The 19,240-nt window shown below is 51.4% G+C and overlaps 9 protein-coding genes across 9 annotated transcripts; 4 read left to right on the top strand and 5 right to left on the bottom strand.

The window, feature by feature from the left end:
* F5Z01DRAFT_687403 (uncharacterized protein) lies at positions 1-1,597 on the top strand. The gene is made up of 3 exons (XM_046266011.1): positions 1-1,140; positions 1,197-1,307; positions 1,356-1,597. Exons 1-3 carry the CDS (start codon positions 476-478, stop codon positions 1,399-1,401), a joined length of 822 nt encoding a protein of 273 aa, XP_046117899.1. The 5' UTR covers positions 1-475; the 3' UTR covers positions 1,402-1,597.
* On the bottom strand, positions 1,561-4,608 carry F5Z01DRAFT_743372 (uncharacterized protein; the record flags this gene model as incomplete). Its single annotated transcript, XM_046266895.1, has 5 exons — positions 1,561-1,856; positions 1,893-2,482; positions 2,538-2,879; positions 2,929-4,220; positions 4,288-4,608. The coding sequence occupies 5 exons, from the start codon at positions 4,606-4,608 to the stop codon at positions 1,561-1,563; spliced, it is 2,841 nt and encodes a 946-aa protein (XP_046117898.1).
* Positions 4,609-5,565: 957 nt separating this feature from the next.
* On the top strand, positions 5,566-6,612 carry F5Z01DRAFT_723883 (uncharacterized protein; the record flags this gene model as incomplete). Its single annotated transcript, XM_046266622.1, has 2 exons — positions 5,566-6,350; positions 6,406-6,612. The coding sequence occupies 2 exons, from the start codon at positions 5,566-5,568 to the stop codon at positions 6,470-6,472; spliced, it is 852 nt and encodes a 283-aa protein (XP_046117897.1). The 3' UTR covers positions 6,473-6,612.
* A 92-nt stretch (positions 6,613-6,704) lies between these two features.
* On the bottom strand, positions 6,705-7,449 carry F5Z01DRAFT_687397 (uncharacterized protein; the record flags this gene model as incomplete). The annotated part of the gene is made up of 1 exon (XM_046266010.1): positions 6,705-7,449. One exon carries the CDS (start codon positions 7,447-7,449, stop codon positions 6,814-6,816), a length of 636 nt encoding a protein of 211 aa, XP_046117896.1. The 3' UTR covers positions 6,705-6,813.
* Positions 7,450-8,984: 1,535 nt separating this feature from the next.
* F5Z01DRAFT_674295 (O-methyltransferase-domain-containing protein) lies at positions 8,985-10,230 on the top strand (the record flags this gene model as incomplete). Its single annotated transcript, XM_046265025.1, has 3 exons — positions 8,985-9,066; positions 9,122-9,274; positions 9,341-10,230. The coding sequence occupies 3 exons, from the start codon at positions 8,985-8,987 to the stop codon at positions 10,228-10,230; spliced, it is 1,125 nt and encodes a 374-aa protein (XP_046117895.1).
* A 72-nt stretch (positions 10,231-10,302) lies between these two features.
* Positions 10,303-11,288, bottom strand: F5Z01DRAFT_736803 (uncharacterized protein; the record flags this gene model as incomplete). Its single annotated transcript, XM_046266793.1, has 1 exon — positions 10,303-11,288. Exon 1 carries the CDS (start codon positions 11,188-11,190, stop codon positions 10,303-10,305), a length of 888 nt encoding a protein of 295 aa, XP_046117894.1. The 5' UTR covers positions 11,191-11,288.
* Positions 11,289-11,761: 473 nt separating this feature from the next.
* Positions 11,762-14,158, bottom strand: F5Z01DRAFT_687391 (glycoside hydrolase superfamily; the record flags this gene model as incomplete). Its single annotated transcript, XM_046266009.1, has 2 exons — positions 13,916-14,158; positions 11,762-13,844 (listed from the first exon to the last, which is right to left on the bottom strand). Coding segments are annotated over exons 1-2 (2,298 nt in total), but the record flags the coding sequence as incomplete, so codon positions are not given.
* A 656-nt stretch (positions 14,159-14,814) lies between these two features.
* F5Z01DRAFT_687388 (uncharacterized protein) lies at positions 14,815-16,385 on the bottom strand. Its single transcript, XM_046266008.1, has 5 exons — positions 16,098-16,385; positions 15,664-16,033; positions 15,470-15,587; positions 15,343-15,407; positions 14,815-15,281 (listed from the first exon to the last, which is right to left on the bottom strand). Exons 1-5 carry the CDS (start codon positions 16,245-16,247, stop codon positions 14,878-14,880), a joined length of 1,107 nt encoding a protein of 368 aa, XP_046117892.1. The 5' UTR covers positions 16,248-16,385; the 3' UTR covers positions 14,815-14,877.
* Positions 16,386-17,111: 726 nt separating this feature from the next.
* On the top strand, positions 17,112-19,020 carry F5Z01DRAFT_723880 (cytochrome P450). The gene is made up of 4 exons (XM_046266621.1): positions 17,112-17,314; positions 17,493-17,665; positions 17,719-17,971; positions 18,024-19,020. Exons 1-4 carry the CDS (start codon positions 17,173-17,175, stop codon positions 19,010-19,012), a joined length of 1,557 nt encoding a protein of 518 aa, XP_046117891.1. The 5' UTR covers positions 17,112-17,172; the 3' UTR covers positions 19,013-19,020.
* The last annotated feature ends 220 nt before the right edge of the window (positions 19,021-19,240 follow it).

The following is a 19,240-nucleotide window of genomic DNA, read 5'->3' as shown; positions in this document are numbered from 1 at the left end:
CTACAGACTCCATTCGATTTGTTCATTTCTCATTCTCCCAGCCAGGATAGACCGATAATGCCCGGATGGCGACCTTTGGTATGAGCTCAGCTGTGTCATTGTCGCCTGGGACCCAGACAATCCCCTCGACGCCGTTGAGGCGCGTTTTCAGCAAATCTTTCTCTGCTTTACTGATGTAAACTATGCGCAGCTCATTCTCCGGCTCAAGGGGTCCCCCTTTCGTCCTCCACGCGGTGACCTTTGGCGGCACATCATCCAGATTCGCCAACGCGCGCAGTGTCCCCAGGCTGAGCGGATAGCCTCTGTCGTTGTCGACCACGACAGCAAACCGCCGCTTTGGTGCACTCATAGCTCTGGCGTAATAGTCGACAGCCCCTGCGCGACTCTCCGGCGGCCACGGCTGGTTCGGAGCTACCACGTGCGACCATTCTTCTCGCACAGCAGATGGAAAATCCACTTGACCACTGGTTGCTCCATGCATGTTCATGTCTCTCCAGGCACGACTCCTGAACTCAGGTACCAGCTGCCAGAAGTCAAACAAATACTAAAAGCCATCTCCTACTACGATGAGGCTGTCACCAAAATCGTACCCGCCGACAGGAAGAACAATCCCTACGCAGAATCAAGCTTCACAGGGTTGGCAAGTCCTGCCAAGCTCCGACAAAGATTTAAAGATGTTCCCACCTTGGGCTGGACGCCTTTGTTTCAATTGTTTGACGAGCAAAGATCGAAGCAGCACGTGCAGTTGGAGGTAATGACGAGTCAAAGATACGTGTCCTGGAACTTCGGAAATCTTACGACAACGTGCGGAACGGTAGAGTTCAGAAGACAACCCGGTGTCAAGACCGCGAAGGAGGCAAAGCACCGGGTTGGCATCACCCTAGGATTCATCCGTGCCGCCTTACTGACCGATTGGGGCCGTTACAAGACCCTCAAACGGCATGGCTCTGTTCAGCAACTGCGGGACTTTGTACGCTCTGGGATACGCACATTGTGCAACGGCTGTGTTGACGCTGTGGTGGACGTAGCATTGGTGGAAGACACAAACCCAGCTCGGGTGTGTTTTCTAGTGCCGAACTCAGGAGCATTGCGCGCAAAAAGGCGATCAAGAAGAACAAGGAAAGCCCGTTCGTTACAAAGGCAAGTTATCACCTTGGACTGAGAGACATGATGGTACGAGCTAACATTACTCGCAGGTCAATTCGCGACCGAACACGCCAGTCTGAGTCAAGAAATAAGGACTTTTTACTAATTAAGGAGCACACGTATTTAAGAATACCTTACGTAGGTAGCCAAAATAGCTCTAGGTACAGAGAATTGCCTTAGCTGAAACCACACTACTTAATAACTCAAAGTCCAAGATTAGGACCTGCGTGGCACGAGGATATCTGCGCCTGCTAAAGTCGCTACAGTGAGCAACGATTATTACAACACACTAACCTTTTGTGAAAAGCGCTAGAGATATCATAGAGAAGGCAATCGTTGTGGACTACACGGCCGGGACTCTCTGGGAAAGGGAAATATAGCTAGACACACTAAAATAATGGGCTTATAAGCTGTTTACCATAGCATCCACCCTACAAGGCTCATATACGCCTTATCGCTATTATCCTGCCCTGCCTCACTCTGTTTCAGCGCGTCCTTGATTCTTTTGGCATTGGATTTTATCTCGTCGCACAGATTCCGGGGAGTTCCAATTTGCTCTTCAAACTTTGCAAGAAACCAGAAGGCTCGAGCTTGGTGTGGTTTGGTTTCTTGAACGCTAGAGTCGATTTTTGTTATGTCGCGCAGAAGCTTAGCGGACAGCAATTGTTCTTCCTCTTCGTTCAGCATCAATGCAAGGTGGAACATGGAGTCTGCCACCCTAGGGCTACCGTTTTATCCGAAAACACCCCGGCGAATGTCCACCGGTCGAGAACTTGCGTCCACCGCTCGAGAAGCAAGTTCTCGACCGGTAGACCTCTGGCCGAGTGCCCAGAGAATTCTGGCCAGGAGCATAATGTCGCCACTATGCTTAGGATAGCGGGAACTTTCAACATCCTCTTGAGAGAGATTTTGAAGTTCCCAGCACTTGTGTAGCGCACAAAGTGCCTCTGAGGGTCGATTGTCACGTAAAAAGGCCATCGCCCGAATCGCCTCTGTGCGCGCCATGTGCGCTGGATCGTGCGCGAGGTGAATCGCAGTCGTTCGTTCAACGTACTCAAACGCTTTTGGCATGTTGCGGATCTCAGTATAGCTGCATGCAATAGAATCATAGATGTCTGCGATAGGCGGAGAATCAGCCTTTTCGGTCATCAGGCGGAGTGAAAGTGTCTTGCTATATGCACTAAGAGCAGCATGTGGTTGAGCTATGTCGAGGCATATGTGGCCCAGAATTCGCTGTGCTTGCGCTGAAACTGGGTGCGATTCGCCAATGTCAATGCGCAACCCAAACTCTAGAAAGACTTGGGCGAGGTATGGCTGGTCCTTTTCCCAAAGATACCTGTTTTTGAAGTCAGCAAGGAGAGCCATGTAAGTAGTGGTGTAGAGAGCCATACGTGCCGGCTCGGAAGACGAGCTCGGCCCAGAGGCCAGCATTACTAGGGCGAAGACCGTGATCGCTCACCAAACCTATCAACCGACTGATATGGGGAAGCACTGCTCCACAAGTCTCCCATGTCTCGTAGCCATGTCCTTGGTATGGTCCACGGCGGTTCCACGTGTTCGGGAAGGCTGAGGAGAGTATTTCGATCACACGATCTAGATAAAGCAATTTTTCATCCGCTAACAAACGGGCGAAGACAGTCTGCTGCACCAAGCGGTGCATTGACAAAGCTTTTGAGGGAGACAATCTAGTAATAAGGGAGCTTCTTGTAAGCTCGGCCACGGCATCACTGAACCTGCCCATGTTAGCAGACGCGGGCGCTTTCAGGAACAAGAAGAGCCCACTCAAAATCATCCAAGATGAACTCCCATGCGGGGTCATTAAATCGTGTCTTTGTCTTACTTATGAGGCTTTCGGCAATATGGTCCGGGTCGAAGAATGCTAACAGGTTGTGCATGATTCTAGCTTGCGGCGATAGTTGTTCCAACGAGAGGTTCCAGACTGTGGTGACTGTGTGCTGGTATTCATCCAATATGGGGGACCGAGCGAACACCTTCTCCGCTGACTGGTTGAATAGCACCATGGACTCGCTGAATGAAAAGTCCCTATCTGCGATGAAAGAAGCAACCTGCGCCAGCGCCAGAGGCAGTCCGCCTAGTAGGCGGCAGAGCTCCAAAGCCGCAGCCTTGTCGTCTTCCCCGGACGGTTGCTTCCCTGAAAGTGCGTATATAGCTTCTGCCCCTGACTCAAGGCCGAAGCTTTCCAGGCGGAAGCTTTTGTTTGCGCGCCGTGATGCCACAGAGGGTGACCGTGTAGTAATGATCACCGAGGCACGTGGAGTCGCAGGCCAAATTTGGTCCAGAATTCGTGTGTCGTTGACATTGTCAAAGATCATCAAGAAGTCCTTGTTTGATGTGTTGAGCCAATCCTTGAGCCGCTGTATGGCATGGCTCCCGTCCCTTTGCTCCTTATCGTCGATCAGTCCTAGCTTGATTTTGAAAGCTGAGAGGGCCTGTGTGAACTTGATTTGTGATTCCGACGGAACCCAAATAATAATTTCATACATCCCCAAAGACTTATTGGCATACTGCAGGGCTAGTTGTGTCTTGCCCACGCCACCGATACCATGCATTGCTATGGCTCGCATTTCGTGCCTGTCTTGCTCTGGGCTCAAAGTTTCCCTCAAAACGTCTATGGCATCATCTCGTCCGAAGAACCGCAAGTTCAGCCCGTGTGGGACGCTGTGGCATGGGAGGTTGATGGCTGGAAGTTCTTCCGGCAGCTTAGTGTTCCGGATAGTGGCCACTGTCGCTGCCGTTGTTGATTCGCGAGACAATCGTATCATGTCCGCAACCTCATCTACCCGCCTGGAATACCTCTCCAGATTTCTTTTCGTTTGGGCGAAGTCTTGATTAAACCGAGACCAAGCACTGGGACTTCGCCCGATGTTGGGATTGTTGCGAAAGAATGTTACGGCGTAGGCGCAGAAGACGATGATCTCGCTATACATGTCGAGCAAAGCGCCTTCTAGAGTGGATGTCATTGGCAGCTCCTTTTCGTACTTTTGAATGCGAGGCAGAGTGCGCTGCAGCTCGCTCAACATCTCCACAAGCTCCGCAAGGACAGGAAGGGCGTACTTTCATCGTCAGGAAACAACTTACCATCATCATGAGCCGAATCGAGCCCTAGAGTATCACGGCCACCTTGCTGTCCAAGCCGAGTGCCCACGCAATAAGAGCTGCGAAATCACTTAGCCCCAGCAGTACTGGTTTCAGATCGGCGAGAGCCCTGGACCAGGTTGCTGATGACTGAGTATCACACGGGACGGTGGTTTCAATCCGGCTGAGGAGTTCTTCGGGCGTTTGAACGACCCAGAGATCATTTTCGATTGCAGCCTCATTGATGCCTCCTCTCCGAGTCTCTGCGAAGTATCTCTCCAGAGCTGCTTTCCAGATGGGGCTGGAGTTGGACCCAGGTTCAGGCTCCCCTGCCACTGAAGCAGTGCTCTTCCCCGCATCCGCCATCGTGACACGGGAATGAGGGACGTGAGTGTTGACGGAGTTTTGAGGCCTGGCTGTTTTGACGCTGTGTAACAGTGTAACTTGATTGCATTTACGTATTATCCAAGTACAGGGAGTCAGGGACATGGAGAGTAGGACAGCGGGACGGGATCTGCCGCCAGCCTGTTATAGGGAGTGGACTCACTGGAGCCATTAACTTAGAGGCCGGGGGCGGGGTAATTATGTACTATTATTAGGCCGTGTCCACTATCCGGTCGATTGTTGGGGGCTGGAATCACTGGATAAGCCGCCTGTGTTTTTCTGATTGTTGACCCATAACCTATTTCATGTTTATCTCACGCGGCGACTCCAGTACAGTCAGGTGAATTTAGCTCCATCCATATCGACCGACGTCTTCCTACAAGGAGTGACCATTACGACATTTGCATGAGGCTAGTCCTTTTGGTGAGGAGCTTTGGCGGGCCAAGTTCTAACTCATTCGAGCGGGCGACATTGACTGCCAGCTGAAACGCGACGTGACTGCCGTTGCCGATTTGCCGCCGCCGCCTCGCATTCGCATCGCGGTATCTGTTGGCGTTCTCGCAGCTCCTCCCCATGGCGATTCGTAAATCACAATGCCTGATTGCACAACTTTTTGTCGGGACAATCTCAACGCCGTCCTCATTATCACAGGGGATAGCGATCGCTCCGCATGCGCGTGCGGCGCAATTGTCCGCCTCGCTGCTTAGCTCTGGATTGAGGATTTGTTGATTACGCGCCTCGCTTTCGCATAGAAGGCTCGCAGCAGATTCGATTGCGACGCGACGCGATTCAGGAACCCATACGTACTACGTACAGGCGTCTGTATATAATAACCTAAGAAGGGACCACGACTACAGAATCGAACCAGAAAACACGCTGTTCAAACAAACCTGTTCATCGATACACCAGAACCGATCACTTACTGACATTCATCCCACGATGTCTTCATCTCCACGGAAAAATCTCCTCATCACGGGCGCCACGGGCAAGCAGGGCGGCGCTGTTGTTGCCAGCATACTCGCCTGCGAGCAAGCCTCCTCGTTCAACATCATTGGCGTGACCCGCGACAGCACCAGCAATGGGGCGAAAAAGCTAGCTTCCCTCCCCGGCGTGTCAGTGGTCGAGGGCAGCTTTTCCGATATTCCAGCCATCTTCGCCAAGGTCGGTCCCGTCTGGGGTGTCTTCAGCGTCCAAGTTAACTCCGACGACGAAGAACGATCCGGCAAGGCCATGGTCGATGCCGCTGTCTCACACGGCGTCCAGCACTTTGTCTACTCTTCTGGCGACCGTGGCGGCCCCGAAAAGTCCCACTTCGACCCGACCACCGTCAAGAACTTTGCGGCCAAGTACAACATCGAGAAACATCTCATCGCGCAGGCGACGCTCAGCCCGCAGAGAATGACCTACACGATCCTGCGCCCCGTCACCTTCTTTGAGAATCTGACTCCTGACATCCATGGAAGAGGATTCACCCGCATGTGGGAGCAGCTCGGCCCCAAGAAACTCCAGTTCGTCGCCACGGCTGACATTGGCTGGTTTGCTGCCAGCAGCTTTCTTGATCCCACTGGCCATGCCGGATCTGCGATCACGATCGCTGGAGATGAGCTGACGCAGTCCGAAGCCGACGCTACTTTCAAGGAGGTGACTGGCCAGCCCATGCCCATCGGCCCTTGCGTGATAGCAAATGCGGTGAAGCTGGTGCTCAGGGATACCGCGGGCGACATGTTTCGCTGGTTTGGGGAGAGTGGCTACGGCGGCGACGTGGAGCAATGTCGCAAGGTGTACCCGTCTATCAAGGACTTTCGAGCCTGGATCGAAGAAAACAAAGGAAAGTGGTGAGCTTTGAGCATTGAAGGACTAGGAATTGGAGCCATAATTAGCGTGTCTGAGAGACGAGGCGCGGAAGATACTGTGTCTAATAATTGGAATGCATGTTTTATATTTGATTTAATGTCGCTTCGTATATTTTGTCCTTTATATACGCTGACGCTCTAAGCTATTACTAGACTAATGTTCGTTAAACATTGAAACCACTTAAGACATTCGGTGTTCTTGTGATTTATATAGTAGTGATAAGTGGTTATTCTTCCTTAACGCTTTGTGAGCTGATTATTAGTCTACTGTAGAATCGTGCTGCAAAAAACCAGTCAAACCGGCAACCGCTGAGACATTTGAATTTATGCATCATTAAATACATGTTATTGCAACACATACTTGGGGGAATAAATAAATGACTTGGGTGGCAAAGATATACATTCGAAACGATGGCAAGCAGCGCCTTACTCCTACGGCATTTATATAGTTGTTTTGGTAGGTCCTTCTTCGGTCTGTAGGGTAAACTCCGTTGTTTTGTGAATTCCTTGTGGGATCTTGTGCCGAGTCGACACTTGAACCAGGGGAATGTCCAACGCTGGAATGCATATTGGAGACGCCCTCTGCATCGTCGTTGCCGAGTTTGTGGCCTTTTGGTTTTGACCAGTTACTCCCAGCATGGCCACTTTCGCCGGGGACGAGGCGGCTCGACCCCCCGACTGTGGAACTCAACTTACCCTTGGTTGCCCGTGCCTGACGGCCCAAGGTGGGCAGAGAGGCGCATATGATGAGAATGCAGCCTTCATCGACGCCTAATATGTCGAGATACGGGACCGGATCTCGCAAGCTAGCCCAAGGTGGATTAATAAATCCTGTGAACTCACAAGTCGGGTCCAGAGCCAGCTGCTCAAATAGTTGGTCGAATATGGCCAGCTTGTATATAAAGACGATAAACACCAGGGTGCTCAAGCCTAGTGCGATCGACACTGCGATGCGCTTCCTCAGGCCCATGTTGAGCCTTTGATGAAAGGGATGGAGTATAGGGCGAAAAAGAGATCGAGAAATGCTGAGTAGGCCGATGTGAGATAGCCCAGGTCGGCTAGAACATTGATGTCTGCGCATTCACCTCCCACGATTGTCTTGTCCCAACCAAACTCGACAGGGTCGCATTGCTCACACCACCAGACCGAAGTGGCCAGAATAGACGCCTGCGACGTGATGGCTAAGCACTAGAACAATATGGTTGTTTTCGTTCCGTAGTTGAGGTTGCGCTTGATGATGGCGACGATTGCAAATTTGGGCAACGAGAAGACCCAGATGGGAACTGAAGAAATAATAACGTTCCACCTCAGGGCTTCGGGGAATTTGGCTAGGTCGAGTGCGGCGCCTCGTTTGCCGGGCCCTTGGTGAGAACCAATAGTGACGAAAACACAGGCGATGAGAAGCACGACGTTACAGAGCACGGTGATGTAGTCGTCCAACCCGGTCCCCGATGTATTGTGTCCGTGGGCGACCCGGCACTAGATTCGCAGAGCGACGATAACTATCAAGTGTGTCTGTTAACCAAACTGGATGTAGTCTTTTGTGAGTTATGTGTCCCACTAACCTGTAGTGACAGCAAATATCGCCCAACAAGCTCTGTCGGCCACGATGCCATGATCATCAATTGTCCACAGATCCATTTCGGGCGACCGTGCGGGCCGTCAATGAGTGGAAATGTTGTCCGCCCGTCGAGGAAATCCTAGACTAGGAGATAAGCGATCTCGAGCTGCTTTATATATTATTCTAGGGAGACAAAACATTCAAAAACAAACTTGATCACTGCTGCTGTGCTCAGGGGATTGATGTCAAAAGTCAATCATGTCTGTTGGGCAATGAATGAATGCTCCCGAGTCCTAGTCTCAAAAACCCCAAGATACGGGACCAGGCCCCAGCCGTGCGTGCTGTGCTGTATGATCGCATTCCCTGCTATCCGTACGTAAACATGCATGCTTGCCAGATCAGGATTCAGGTGCGCCCACGTCCTGAGCCGTCCCGTCCACAGCGGCCTCGGTAATAATGTGTGCCTAGTAAAGATAAACAGATCCATGTGGCAAGAGGAGGGGTTGGTATCAATTATGCAGCTCTGGGATTTCCACCTACGACGGACACAAAGGTCAAACAAGTCTCGGGTCGCGAGGTCAATCCGGTAGCTTACCTTGTATATATGCAGTCCTTACAGTCGCAGAGACAAAATATAGTATTTAATTATTATCCATCCTCTTGGACTAGCAGTTGCTCGTATCCGATGTCTGCCGTGTGTATCTGTTCCCTGTATGGATGGTAGTCGCCCCGAGGCCCCCAGGCCCCGACCCCCTTGCAAGGGGCTGATAATGCCGCATCTGTGGCGTCAGGCAGAACTAAGTCAACAATATTGTTTCTTCCCCAGTAGGAAAAAAACATATGCTCCTCCTACATCTTCCGGGCGATTCAATCCGGGCTATCAAGAGGTTCTCCCGCTGCTACTGCGTCCAGATCCTACTATCTTATGCCGTGACGTCTTCGCCATGGCATCACCGGATCAGCTGGTGGGCAGCCTAGAAAGTCTCACTCCTGAATCTTTCACAACCGAATCAGAGAGAGTCCGGGGTGAGAAATGCCCTTTTTCAGGCTCTTCGAAAGGTCTAATCCCCGTGGGATATAGCCTGGGAGCAGAATTGGGTCAATGGAGCGACAAACGCATCCATTAAGACGCTGATTGATGCTGGCATCTTCGCAAAATGGATTAAAATTGGAGGCAGGCCTGCCAAAGCTGGAAACCTGGCTGAGCTCGTAAATGCCGTCGAAATTCTCATTAGTGAGTCTACCGCGTTAGCCACCATCTGCATCGTTAACGAGCAATTAAGCTGACCGGTGACGGCAGAGCGTATGATGCGACAGATATCCGGACAGCATCTCATTGTCGAAGTAGGCGAGGATAAATACGCAACAACGCCTTGGGTCGAGAAGCTTGTTTCTGATCCCGCCTTCCCATCTATGTATGGGGAGTTTTACAAAAACCTCAATGTCGCCATGTTCCGCACGTTGCCGTACTTTCTTGGGGAGAATGGTTTCAAGAACCCCACAGACGTCGTCAGCAGCAATTGGCAGTACATGACCGGGAAGAGCTCTAGCTTTTTCGAGGACGTCGGCACCAATGCAGAGTTGCGAAATTCCTTCAACGACGCAATAAAGTGCCACTCAAAGTACAACCTCACACCATGGCCGGACGTGTTTCCGACAGACTCTCTGGCCCAAGGCGCCAAGCCTGACGGTGCCCTCGTTGTAGATATGGGCGGTGGAAAAGGCCATGACCTCACCAAATTCAACGTCCGGCATCCGGATGCGCCCCAAGGTAGCCTCATTCTACAGGACGTGCCAGACATCCTCAAAGATATGAAGCCCGTTGGACACATCTCGGTGCAACCACACGACTTCTTCCAGCCCCAGCTGGTCAAGGGAGCCCGAGCCTATTTTATGCATAATGTTCTCCATGATTGGGCAGATCCAGAAGTGATTCAGGTCTTGAAGAACATACCCGGTGCCATGGAAACAGGGTATTCCCTGATTCTGGTGCACGAGAGTTTGATCAGCACGCTCAATCCTTCACCACTCGTGACTGTATCAGACATTACTGTCATGGCTTGCTTGTCCGCGAAGGAGAGGACAGAGAAGGAATGGGATAAGCTCTTCCAAGAAGCCGGCCTTCGCATTATTAAAATCTGGAAGACTGTGGAGGCGGTTGAAAGTATTATTGAAGCAGAGCTCGCCTAGCCTATAGATTGCGTCGTGAAATGAATCAATAATGCCCTGACGTCTTCTGAACATTGACCCCGAATATATAGATCAGTCGTCATCGTCAGAGTCGCTTTCATCGCCGCTCTCGCCGCCTGCCTCATCTTCGTCGCCACTCGCTTCATCACCGCTGTCATCCTCGAAAACCCCTGGCACTGCCGGAACAGCATTTCCAGAGTCCTGAACAGCGCCTAACGCCCCAGACGCGACAGCGTCGAATCCAGCAACTCGCGCCTGACCCAGCCTTGCTGTGAACGGCCCAAACCCCTTCTCATGAAACCCTAAGAATGCTCCCGGATCCGATGGATCTCCTCTAGGAGGGCGTTGTGAAAGAGCCCAACCCATGACAGCATCTTCACCTGTCGCTTGAAGCTGAAGGCCTAGTGTACTGTCAAGGCAATTCTCATACAGGAACGTGTAGACAAGTGATGTCGCGTTAACAGAGACACCATCAGGTAGTGGCCTGACGCTGAAGCCACCAGAGACCTCGGGAGGATTGTCCTCGTCGGTAGCCTGTCGGAATGAAGCCATGACACCACCATTCCCATCGGGCCAGGCCGCGAGGATGAAATTTCCTTCCATGTCTCCAGTCAATCCAAACGCTCCCCAGCCTTGTCCATCGACAAGTGGAAAGGAAAGTTGGCCGATGAAAGACGCAGGACTGCCTACTGCAGATTGAGCCTCGGGCAGAGCGAAAGCAAATCCAAAAGATGTCCGCGCACCAAAGAAGCGCTCCATTTGGAGACCAGTGACTTGGTCGATGAAGGGCTCGGAGAGTTGTCCTGCCGACGACGTCGGGTCATCGTCATCTTCCTGAGCCAGAGAGATCCCAGGGAAAAAGAGAACCGTGGGACTTGTGAGCATGAGACGGCGTGGATTTGTGTGTTTGGCACCTTGGAAGATGCCGTGGCGGTGAGGGATGTGTCGTGGGATGAGCATCTTCGATAGAACAGTGTACGGGGTTCGTTGTAGAGTATACAAGTGACTCTTTGGTTTTGTTGGTGACTTGAATAGAAGTTGAGGATATAAAGGGGTACTGTTGGCGAAACTTATGGTTCTAGGTATTGCCTACCAGGCGGGTGTATTAAAGCACTGCGCGTGGTCTTAAAATAGACCTGTCAGTTGTGATAGGGGGCGCTGCGAAATTGAGAGCCAAAACACGCGGGGTCTTGAACTTGAAGATGAAACAGGTGCAACCCAACCCCACCCGTAGAAGTCAAAATATAGACATAACTTTACACTTAATGTTTCAGAAGGGCTGACAGATGTTTGGTATTAACCTTAATATCGTTTTTTCTCCGCGACCTTGGCTACGATCTCTAACACGGCAAGCTTGGAGGTTTGCTGCAACAAGGGGGTTATTCGTCAATCCACCACACGAAATGCAGAGCCATTTGTCTCATGTCCTTGACATTTGTAATTTTCTGTCCGCATAGCCCTCGTAGTCCGTTTGCAGTCTCTCTGCCAGCAAGTCGGTGATGCGCCCAGGACTCGCAAGACGCACTTAGACTCCAGGGTCCGCCGGCCAGTCGTCCAAAATGGCCTCCTCACCAGTGAGTTTGATTTCAATGCTAGCCTGTGCCGGTTCGTCAAGCATAAGAGTGTAGGTTCCTGGATATAGCACAGTGTTACCCTGCTCATCCACACGAGCAAGATTGGCGAGCTTCCAACCAAGGCGCGCCCGTCTTGTCTCACCCGCCTTGATCTCCTGCAGTCGACTGTATGCTGACAGCGTCTTGATTGGATGCGGCTCGGGCCCGTTCTCAGACTTAACATACATGAGCGCAACAAAGTCAGAGGTCCGCTCGCCGCTGTTTGTCACGCGTATGGGGATGGATGGAAGTGGACACATGTCGAGATGCTCGTCGTCGCAACCAAAGACCAGTGACTGAATGTCAAGAGTCGAGTTGCACAACGACACAAAAGAAGCGTCAAACTCAGTATAGTGCAGACCATAGCCAAAGGGCCTCACAGGGGTCGGATACCAGCGGTATGTGCGCCCGGGCAAACCATTTGTTGGGCGAAGGCTCATGTCGGTCATTGGGATAATGTCGGTGTAGTTGGATGGGAACATCGTGACGAGAAGTCGACCGGCAGGGCTGGCTTCTCCGGTGATGAGGTTCATAATAGCAGTCCCACCATCTTGTCCGGGCCATGATGCCCAAAATATGCTGCTCACCCAGTCGGCATCCAAAAACTCGGAATCATCTAACTGGTCTCCAAGCTGAACAATGATGAGAGGTTTCCCAAGAGCTCCAAGGTCTCTGATGAGAGCAGCTTGAGCGGGGGCCCAGTCAAGGTGAGTGCGATCAAGGGTTTCGCCAGCGAGAGATGTGTCGAAACCGCCAAAGTACACGATGTAATCAGCGTCTTCAGTTGCGTCAAGAGCTGACACTGTCCAGTTGTCAGGTGCGCTCACGTCCTCCAGAATGGGGCCGCCAGCCACGTTGATGTTGAGTCCCATCTCGCGCGCGGCATCAACAGGCGAGTTGAGGAATGGGGCGCGGCCGTTGTAGCCCCCTTGCAACTTGGACGCATCTTCAGCCCAGAAACCAATCATAGCAACTGTCGTATCTTGTTCAAGGTTGAGGGGAAGCGTGCCGTCGTTTTTGAGCAACACAATTCCCTCGGTTGCTGCTTGGAGCGCGAGTTCTTGCGCGCGGGGTGTGTTGACATCCTCCCATGACAGGTCGGACCACATCGACGCCTTGCCATCAAAGTACCCTGCTCGGATGAGACCCTCATACAAGCGACCGAGAGCGCGGTCCACAGTGTCCTCATCGAGGAGACCTTGGCTCCAGGCACCAGGAATATCAGAAGAGGATGTGTATTCGCATGATGTATCCATTCCCGCCTTGAAGCAGAGAACTGTGCCCTCCGCATTAGTCTCTGCATACTTATGATTCGCAAAAACATCGAGAACGGCTTCGCAATCGCTGGTGACATAGTTGTTGTGCTCTGTCCAGCCCCAATGCTCGCGCAGGATGTCCTCGAGTAAGTATGAGCTGGCACACGAGGGGACACCATTGACCGCATTGTAGGCGCACATGAGACTACCACACTTGGCATCACGAGCACAAGTCTGGAAAGGTGCCAGATAGTACTCAGCCATGTCTTGAGGGGAGATAATGGCGTTGAAGTCATGTCTCGTGGTCCCGTTCCAGTCTTCAAAGTCATTGCCAGCATAGTGCTTGCAAGTTGCAATGATGCGTCTCTCTTCTTCGGTGCCCTCGAGACCTCGAAGAATACGTTCCGCGTAGCGCTTGACGCGCAGCACATCCTCGCCCGGGGTCTCCGAGCCACGTCCCCACCGGGGATCCTTGAAAGGGTTGACGTTTGGGGTCCAGAAGTCGACACCTGAGTACCCGGCATTTCCCCACGCGCGGGCTTCCGTTCCGATGATTGTCCCGACATCTTCTATGAGGTCATCATCAAAGCTGGCAGCCAACAGAACGGGCACGGGGAAGGATGTAGCGCTGCTGAAGGGGCCCGAATCCGCAAAACGGATACCAGGTGCGTAGGCTACACCGTATAATGCCTCGTTCCACCAGTTGTAGAAAGGTAATTCGAGTCGCGTGGATCCATTGGACTGACTATTGCAAAAAAGGGTGTTAGTTCAGAGTTTCAGACATGACACGAACTATGGAACGCTCGTATTTCGCACCTGATCAGATTCTCGAGCTTTTCTTCGGGTTCCATCAAAGCCACAAGAGCAGCAGCTCTTTCTGGGGGCGACCTCGAGATATCACATATCGCATGGGACGCAAGTGGACCGTTCACGCAATCTGGAAATGTCCGAATCCGGTTCTGCTGAGCGGACATGATGCCCAAGTGCAACAGAAATGAGACCAATAGCGAGGGTGACAATCGTGAAAACATGTCGACGGTAGCGCAGACATACGTCTTGCCTTGTGTAGTATTAGAGCTCTGGTGGATTCGGGAGATCAGTGCTCTTTTATACGGCCGCAAGAGTACGCCGTGTTTGCCAAAGCTAAGTCTGCGTATCCTCGTCTCAGTAACTCGTGATTTAGGCTGAAATTCACCACGCACATCGCTGGGATTAGCCTAACTTCGGTGAACACAAGATCATCGAGTTGACGATCAATGCCATACATCGGCCTTTATCCTCAAGGTCAGTAACACGATCCATTGGTGCGGATCAACAATTTGAGTGTCTTCGCGGGGCTGCAGTGTGCACGAAGCACGCTATAATAAACATGGGATAATGGGAATGCGGGGAAGCTGGGTTATTGCGAGGATCATTATGTATTTACCGACGGCTAATCGTGAATGCAACCCTATGGCATCTGCCTTACCGAGCGGCTCACACAGTCACCCTAGACCCATGGGATAGTGTACTTTATTTCCCAATAATTAACGTAATATTAAGGGGGCATAAAAACCGGCAAGGTTAATTGATAGCTAGAGCTTAATTCCGTTTCTGAGAGTCTGATTAGTAGGTATAAATTGAATTGAGTGGTGTCGCCTTCCTGTCAATTGACAAATTGAGGCCTCTGTATCTCGTGACCGCAAAACCAAGCACACAAGCGGTTTCAGTCAATCGTCCGCGCATTGATTATGTTCTGTTCTCATGAAAACCCCGAAACCCGACACCAATAGCACTTGCTATCTATCGTTCCACTCTACCTTCACGTCGTCCTTCACCTGGATCCTATTCGGCTGCACTACGTTGCCAGATCTGAGGTTGCGCCGTTCTACCGAAGAGAGGATATGCTCGTCACTGTTATTGCCGTTCGAGGTTTGGATGTCTGTGATAATTTGGGTACGGATGCCCAACTTCGATTCGTGAGCCGAGGGCCTGCCCTTGCCAGGCGCCCATGTCATACCACCCAGCTCGTATGGACCAAGGCTGCTGTCTTCGCGTTGCCTCTGGTACGAACCTTCGCGGGTTGATGAACGGGATCCATACCTGATGCGGCGATATAGTGGGCGAAGAATCGGAATACCAATGCATATCATGGTAACGCACATCTCGACGGCAGACCAAATGATCAAGGAGACAGTGTCTTCTGCAATAGGCTCAAGTGTTAGAAACGGGACCGAAATAGGTGCGAGTGATTCAACTCCTACCGGTGTAGTTTGCTGTAAAGCCAACGGCCACTTCGTATGTGCGGATAATACCAGCGACACCAGCCCTTGGAGAAGTTAGTGAGAATCAGCTGGTCTGTAGGTAAAACCACAGAAAAGGATGGCATACAAGACACCGAGACTCATGCTAGAAGCAATGATAATTTTCTTCTTCTTCTTCATATTGAGACCCCAAATCACTATTGCAGGGAAGATGGCGAAGAAGAAATCCGCAACGATACACCAGACTGTTCGCGAAGGACTCATGATTAGCAAAGACATGTCGCAACGGAACGAATCATCGACAAGCAGAAACCAGCTTACCTCCGAGCATCACTGCAAATGGTGTGATAGGGATTGTGCAGGCTTCCGGGGTTTTCAAACGGGGGTCATAAATTGCCTCCACAGGAACGCGTTGGATCCAAAATACCACAGCCGTAAGGACCGAACATCCAAACAAGCTGAGCATGACAGCCCAGATCACGATTCTGTGCCACTGCTGGACCATAAGCCTCAGCAGGAAGAGGCCGAGCGAGACCTTTGATATCGCCATGCCCAGGACCGCAAACGTCTGTCCAACCATTTCCCATTTAATGGCCAGTGCAATATTTTCGAGCTCTAGCACGCTAATTGACTGACCAAAGCCGAAATTAAGCGCCACTTGGAAGAACGATGTATACAGAAGCAAAAATAACTAAGTAAAACAGGGAGTCAGTCCGATTGTAATTGAAATCCCAAGATATGTTCAAAACACGTACCCCAGCGATAATATAGGCAATGTCGTCGGCACCAAACATATGAATGACGAATTGCCTGGTATATACGCGGAGAAGAACGAACATTAGTGTGACAGCCGTTAGCGTCCACATGACGATGAGCGCCGTCGGTCCCTGACTAGAAGGCATCATAGCCGGAAGTTATACTCAAGTGGCGACTGTCTCCGATGGAAAGAGGGAGGTGTTGATGAATAACAGATTATCTGGCAGTATAGACAGCATAGAACTGCTCAAGACCTTCGTTATATACCTTACTCTTATTTGGCAAAGTGTCGCCTCTTGTCGACAATAGTCTTCGGGTTCTTCTGAGGGATCAGACGTACGTACAAGGGACATGTTTCGGTGAGCGAAATTAATCACTGTGACTGTTTGGCCTTGTATGATCTGTTATATCTTCTAGGCCTTTAATTAGCGAAGGACAGGGTTCAGGCAGTTGCACTCGCTTATCATATCCCTGCGCCGCGGTTTGTTCCTATGGGCTGGCAGCATGCATGGGACCCTGTCAGTTTGCTGCTCCGACATGTCTTATTCGGTTGCTTAGTCGAGTCATTGGGGTGAATAACAAGCCTTGAAATCGATGCTGACTCCATATACGGATGAAGACAATTACAGAGCTTGCGGGACGGAAATCGCGTAATTCATCGATCGTGACTAGGAAAGAATCGCCGACAGCAACCGTCTGTTGTCGCTCTTGGTACGCCCAGACGTGGCCGCTGCAAGGTAGCTGTGGGTGGGATGGTCTGCACTTGCAGGCGGACCATTAAACCGGACTTCCAGCCCCCAGCTTGTTAGCCCAACAAATCACGATGTGGCTTTCAAGGCAGTTATGGGCGGGCCAGACCCCATGGTAAGCTATTTCAATCGATCGAGGCCAACAGATCACACCGTCACAGGGTTCACGGGAGTGGAGTGATAAGTGATTAAACGTAGAGCTGCTGCTGGCTTGTTCTACCCCCTCCCATTGGACTTGAGCACTTATTTTTTTCCTAATTATCTCTTCCGAGGCACATGTTCAATCATCGTGTAACATTCAAAGTCACTTCCTACCTCAATCAACATGGATAGTTTGTCTGAAACTCTCCCCGCGGGCTTGTCAGCGTTCACGTTCCTTCTGCTTCCTCTAGGAACCTATTGCCTGTGGTCGCTGTTCTCGTACATCTCGTCACATTTGAGGAAGTATCCAGGACCAATTCTCGCGCGTGAGTAGTTGACTTCTTCTCTCCCTCCCCAGTGGCCGCTTACAGCGCTATTCATTTTCCATTGAGTTTGTCTGATTTTAATCCGGACACTGCATGGATCCTCCCGGACCTCTCGTGCCTCATATTCCCAAATCCACAATATTCCATGGCTCAAGCTAATTCAGTACTTCTTCACCAGGATGGACGAGGCTTTGGTACCTCTACCAGGTGTCCACGGGCGACTCCCACCGGAAACTTAAGCAGCTTCACGACAAGCATGGCCCAATCGTTCGAATCGCGCCACACATCATCGACATTGACATGCCCGAGCTGATCCATACAATCTACAATACAAAGGGTGATTGGCCGAAGGTACTTTGAGATCCAGTCCAGACTTGGCCAAAAGGCTAACATGGTGGCATTAGACCGAATTCTACCACGGCAGTAGCGCTCTCGTAAATGGGCAAATAGTCCTGAATCTATTCAGCCAGACAGATCCAGCCAAGCATGCCAAAGAACGCAAACCCATTGCGAAGCACTACTCCCCGTCTGCGACCACCTCGCTCGAGCCACACATGGACAAGGTGATTGATAAACTGTGCTTTGAGCTAGAGAAGAGGTTCATCGACGCGCCTCACACCCACAAAGCATTCAATCTAGGAAGGTGGATCCTCTACTGTGTGTTTTGCTGTCTTCACCTAGGGGTGGACAAGTGGCTGACCAGACTTAGACACTTGGGACGTTGTAGGGGCGGTGACATTCTCGCAACCCATCGGCTATCTAGACAAGGGAGAAGACTTCAACGGCACGCTCTACAACGCTAACAAGGCCATGGACTACTTCTCTATCGTGGGCACGATGCCTTTCTTGGACCGGGTCTTTGACAAGAATCCCGTCTACCGGATGGGGCCACCGGGCTTCAACGTCATCACTGGTATATCGGTCCAGCATCTCATCGACCGCAGCTTAGGCAAGGATAAGGACACTCACGACCAGAGCACCCCTGATTTCCTAGACAAGTTCATCGAAGCAAAGAAGGCAGACCCTGATAATGTCGACGACGGTCAAATTGTCTCCTGGCTCATGGTCAATATGATTGCGGGTGCTGACACTACTGCTATCACAATCCGCAGCGCCCTATACTACTCGCTGAAGCATCCTCTTGTCTGGCGGCGGTTGACGGACGAGGTTCTCGCCGCCGGTTTCCGTGGCAGGCTACCCCCTCCATACAAAGAAGTCCGAGCGATACCATACATTGACGCCGTGGTTCGCGAGGCTTTGAGGATTCTCCCCGGCGTCGTCATGACGCTTGAACGGTATGTGCCACGCGGGGGCTGCAGCCTGCCCAATGGTGACTACTTGCCTGACGGCACGGTTGTCGGCATGAACCCTTACATTACCAACCGGAACAAGGACTTCTACGGAGAGGATGCGGATGTCTTCCGGCCTGAGCGCTGGCTTAGAGATGAGCAAGCGGGTGAATCGGAGGAAGAGTTCCAGGTCCGCTTGACCCGCATGAACAAGGCTGATTTGTCATTTGGTGCGGGAAGTCGCCTTTGTATTGGAAAGCACATGGGGCTTTTCCAAACTTACAAAGTCCTGGCCACGCTGATTACGTTATATGATTTTGAGCTAGCTACCGACGAAGAGTGGAAGGTTGTGAATAGTTTTTTCCCTAGGCAAGATGGCTTAGAGGTTAGAATGTGGAGGAGACAGTGATCTTTTCTACTCGTATCTTATATAGAAGCAAAACGTCAGCTTATTCCAAATACAATCTGCACTATTACAAATGCGAGGAATGTTAGTCCTAAGGAAGGACTCGTAGATGAGACTGGGAAGCCTCAGTCCGTAACTGCAAACAGAGCCCAGCTCCGTGTACACTCCGTTCGTTTGACACTCCGTAGTCTGTGGACCGCACGGCCCGAACCCCGCACGGAGTATTCCGAG

This window comes from Emericellopsis atlantica, assembly GCF_019669845.1.
Source record: "Emericellopsis atlantica unplaced genomic scaffold F5Z01scaffold_14, whole genome shotgun sequence".
NCBI lineage: Eukaryota > Fungi > Ascomycota > Sordariomycetes > Hypocreales > Bionectriaceae > Emericellopsis > Emericellopsis atlantica.
The sequence above is the reverse complement of the archived record's forward strand: the minus strand, read 5'-3'. Positions and strand labels throughout refer to the sequence as shown.

Coding starts and splice junctions, on each gene's coding strand:
- F5Z01DRAFT_687388 (XM_046266008.1), bottom strand. CDS start 16,247: ATGATGCCTTCTAGTCAGGGACCGACGGCGCTCATCGTCATGTGGACG. Junction 16,034..16,097: donor TTGCCTATATTATCGCTGGG/GTACGTGTTTTG, acceptor TGTTTTACTTAG/TTATTTTTGCTTCTGTATAC. Junction 15,588..15,663: donor ATTTGCAGTGATGCTCGGAG/GTAAGCTGGTTT, acceptor CTTCGCGAACAG/TCTGGTGTATCGTTGCGGAT.
- F5Z01DRAFT_723880 (XM_046266621.1), top strand. CDS start 17,173: ATGGATAGTTTGTCTGAAACTCTCCCCGCGGGCTTGTCAGCGTTCACG. Junction 17,315..17,492: donor TCCAGGACCAATTCTCGCGC/GTGAGTAGTTGA, acceptor CTTCTTCACCAG/GATGGACGAGGCTTTGGTAC. Junction 17,666..17,718: donor CAAAGGGTGATTGGCCGAAG/GTACTTTGAGAT, acceptor TGGTGGCATTAG/ACCGAATTCTACCACGGCAG.
- F5Z01DRAFT_687403 (XM_046266011.1), top strand. CDS start 476: ATGCATGTTCATGTCTCTCCAGGCACGACTCCTGAACTCAGGTACCAG. Junction 1,141..1,196: donor AAAGCCCGTTCGTTACAAAG/GCAAGTTATCAC, acceptor CATTACTCGCAG/GTCAATTCGCGACCGAACAC. Junction 1,308..1,355: donor GGTAGCCAAAATAGCTCTAG/GTACAGAGAATT, acceptor AATAACTCAAAG/TCCAAGATTAGGACCTGCGT.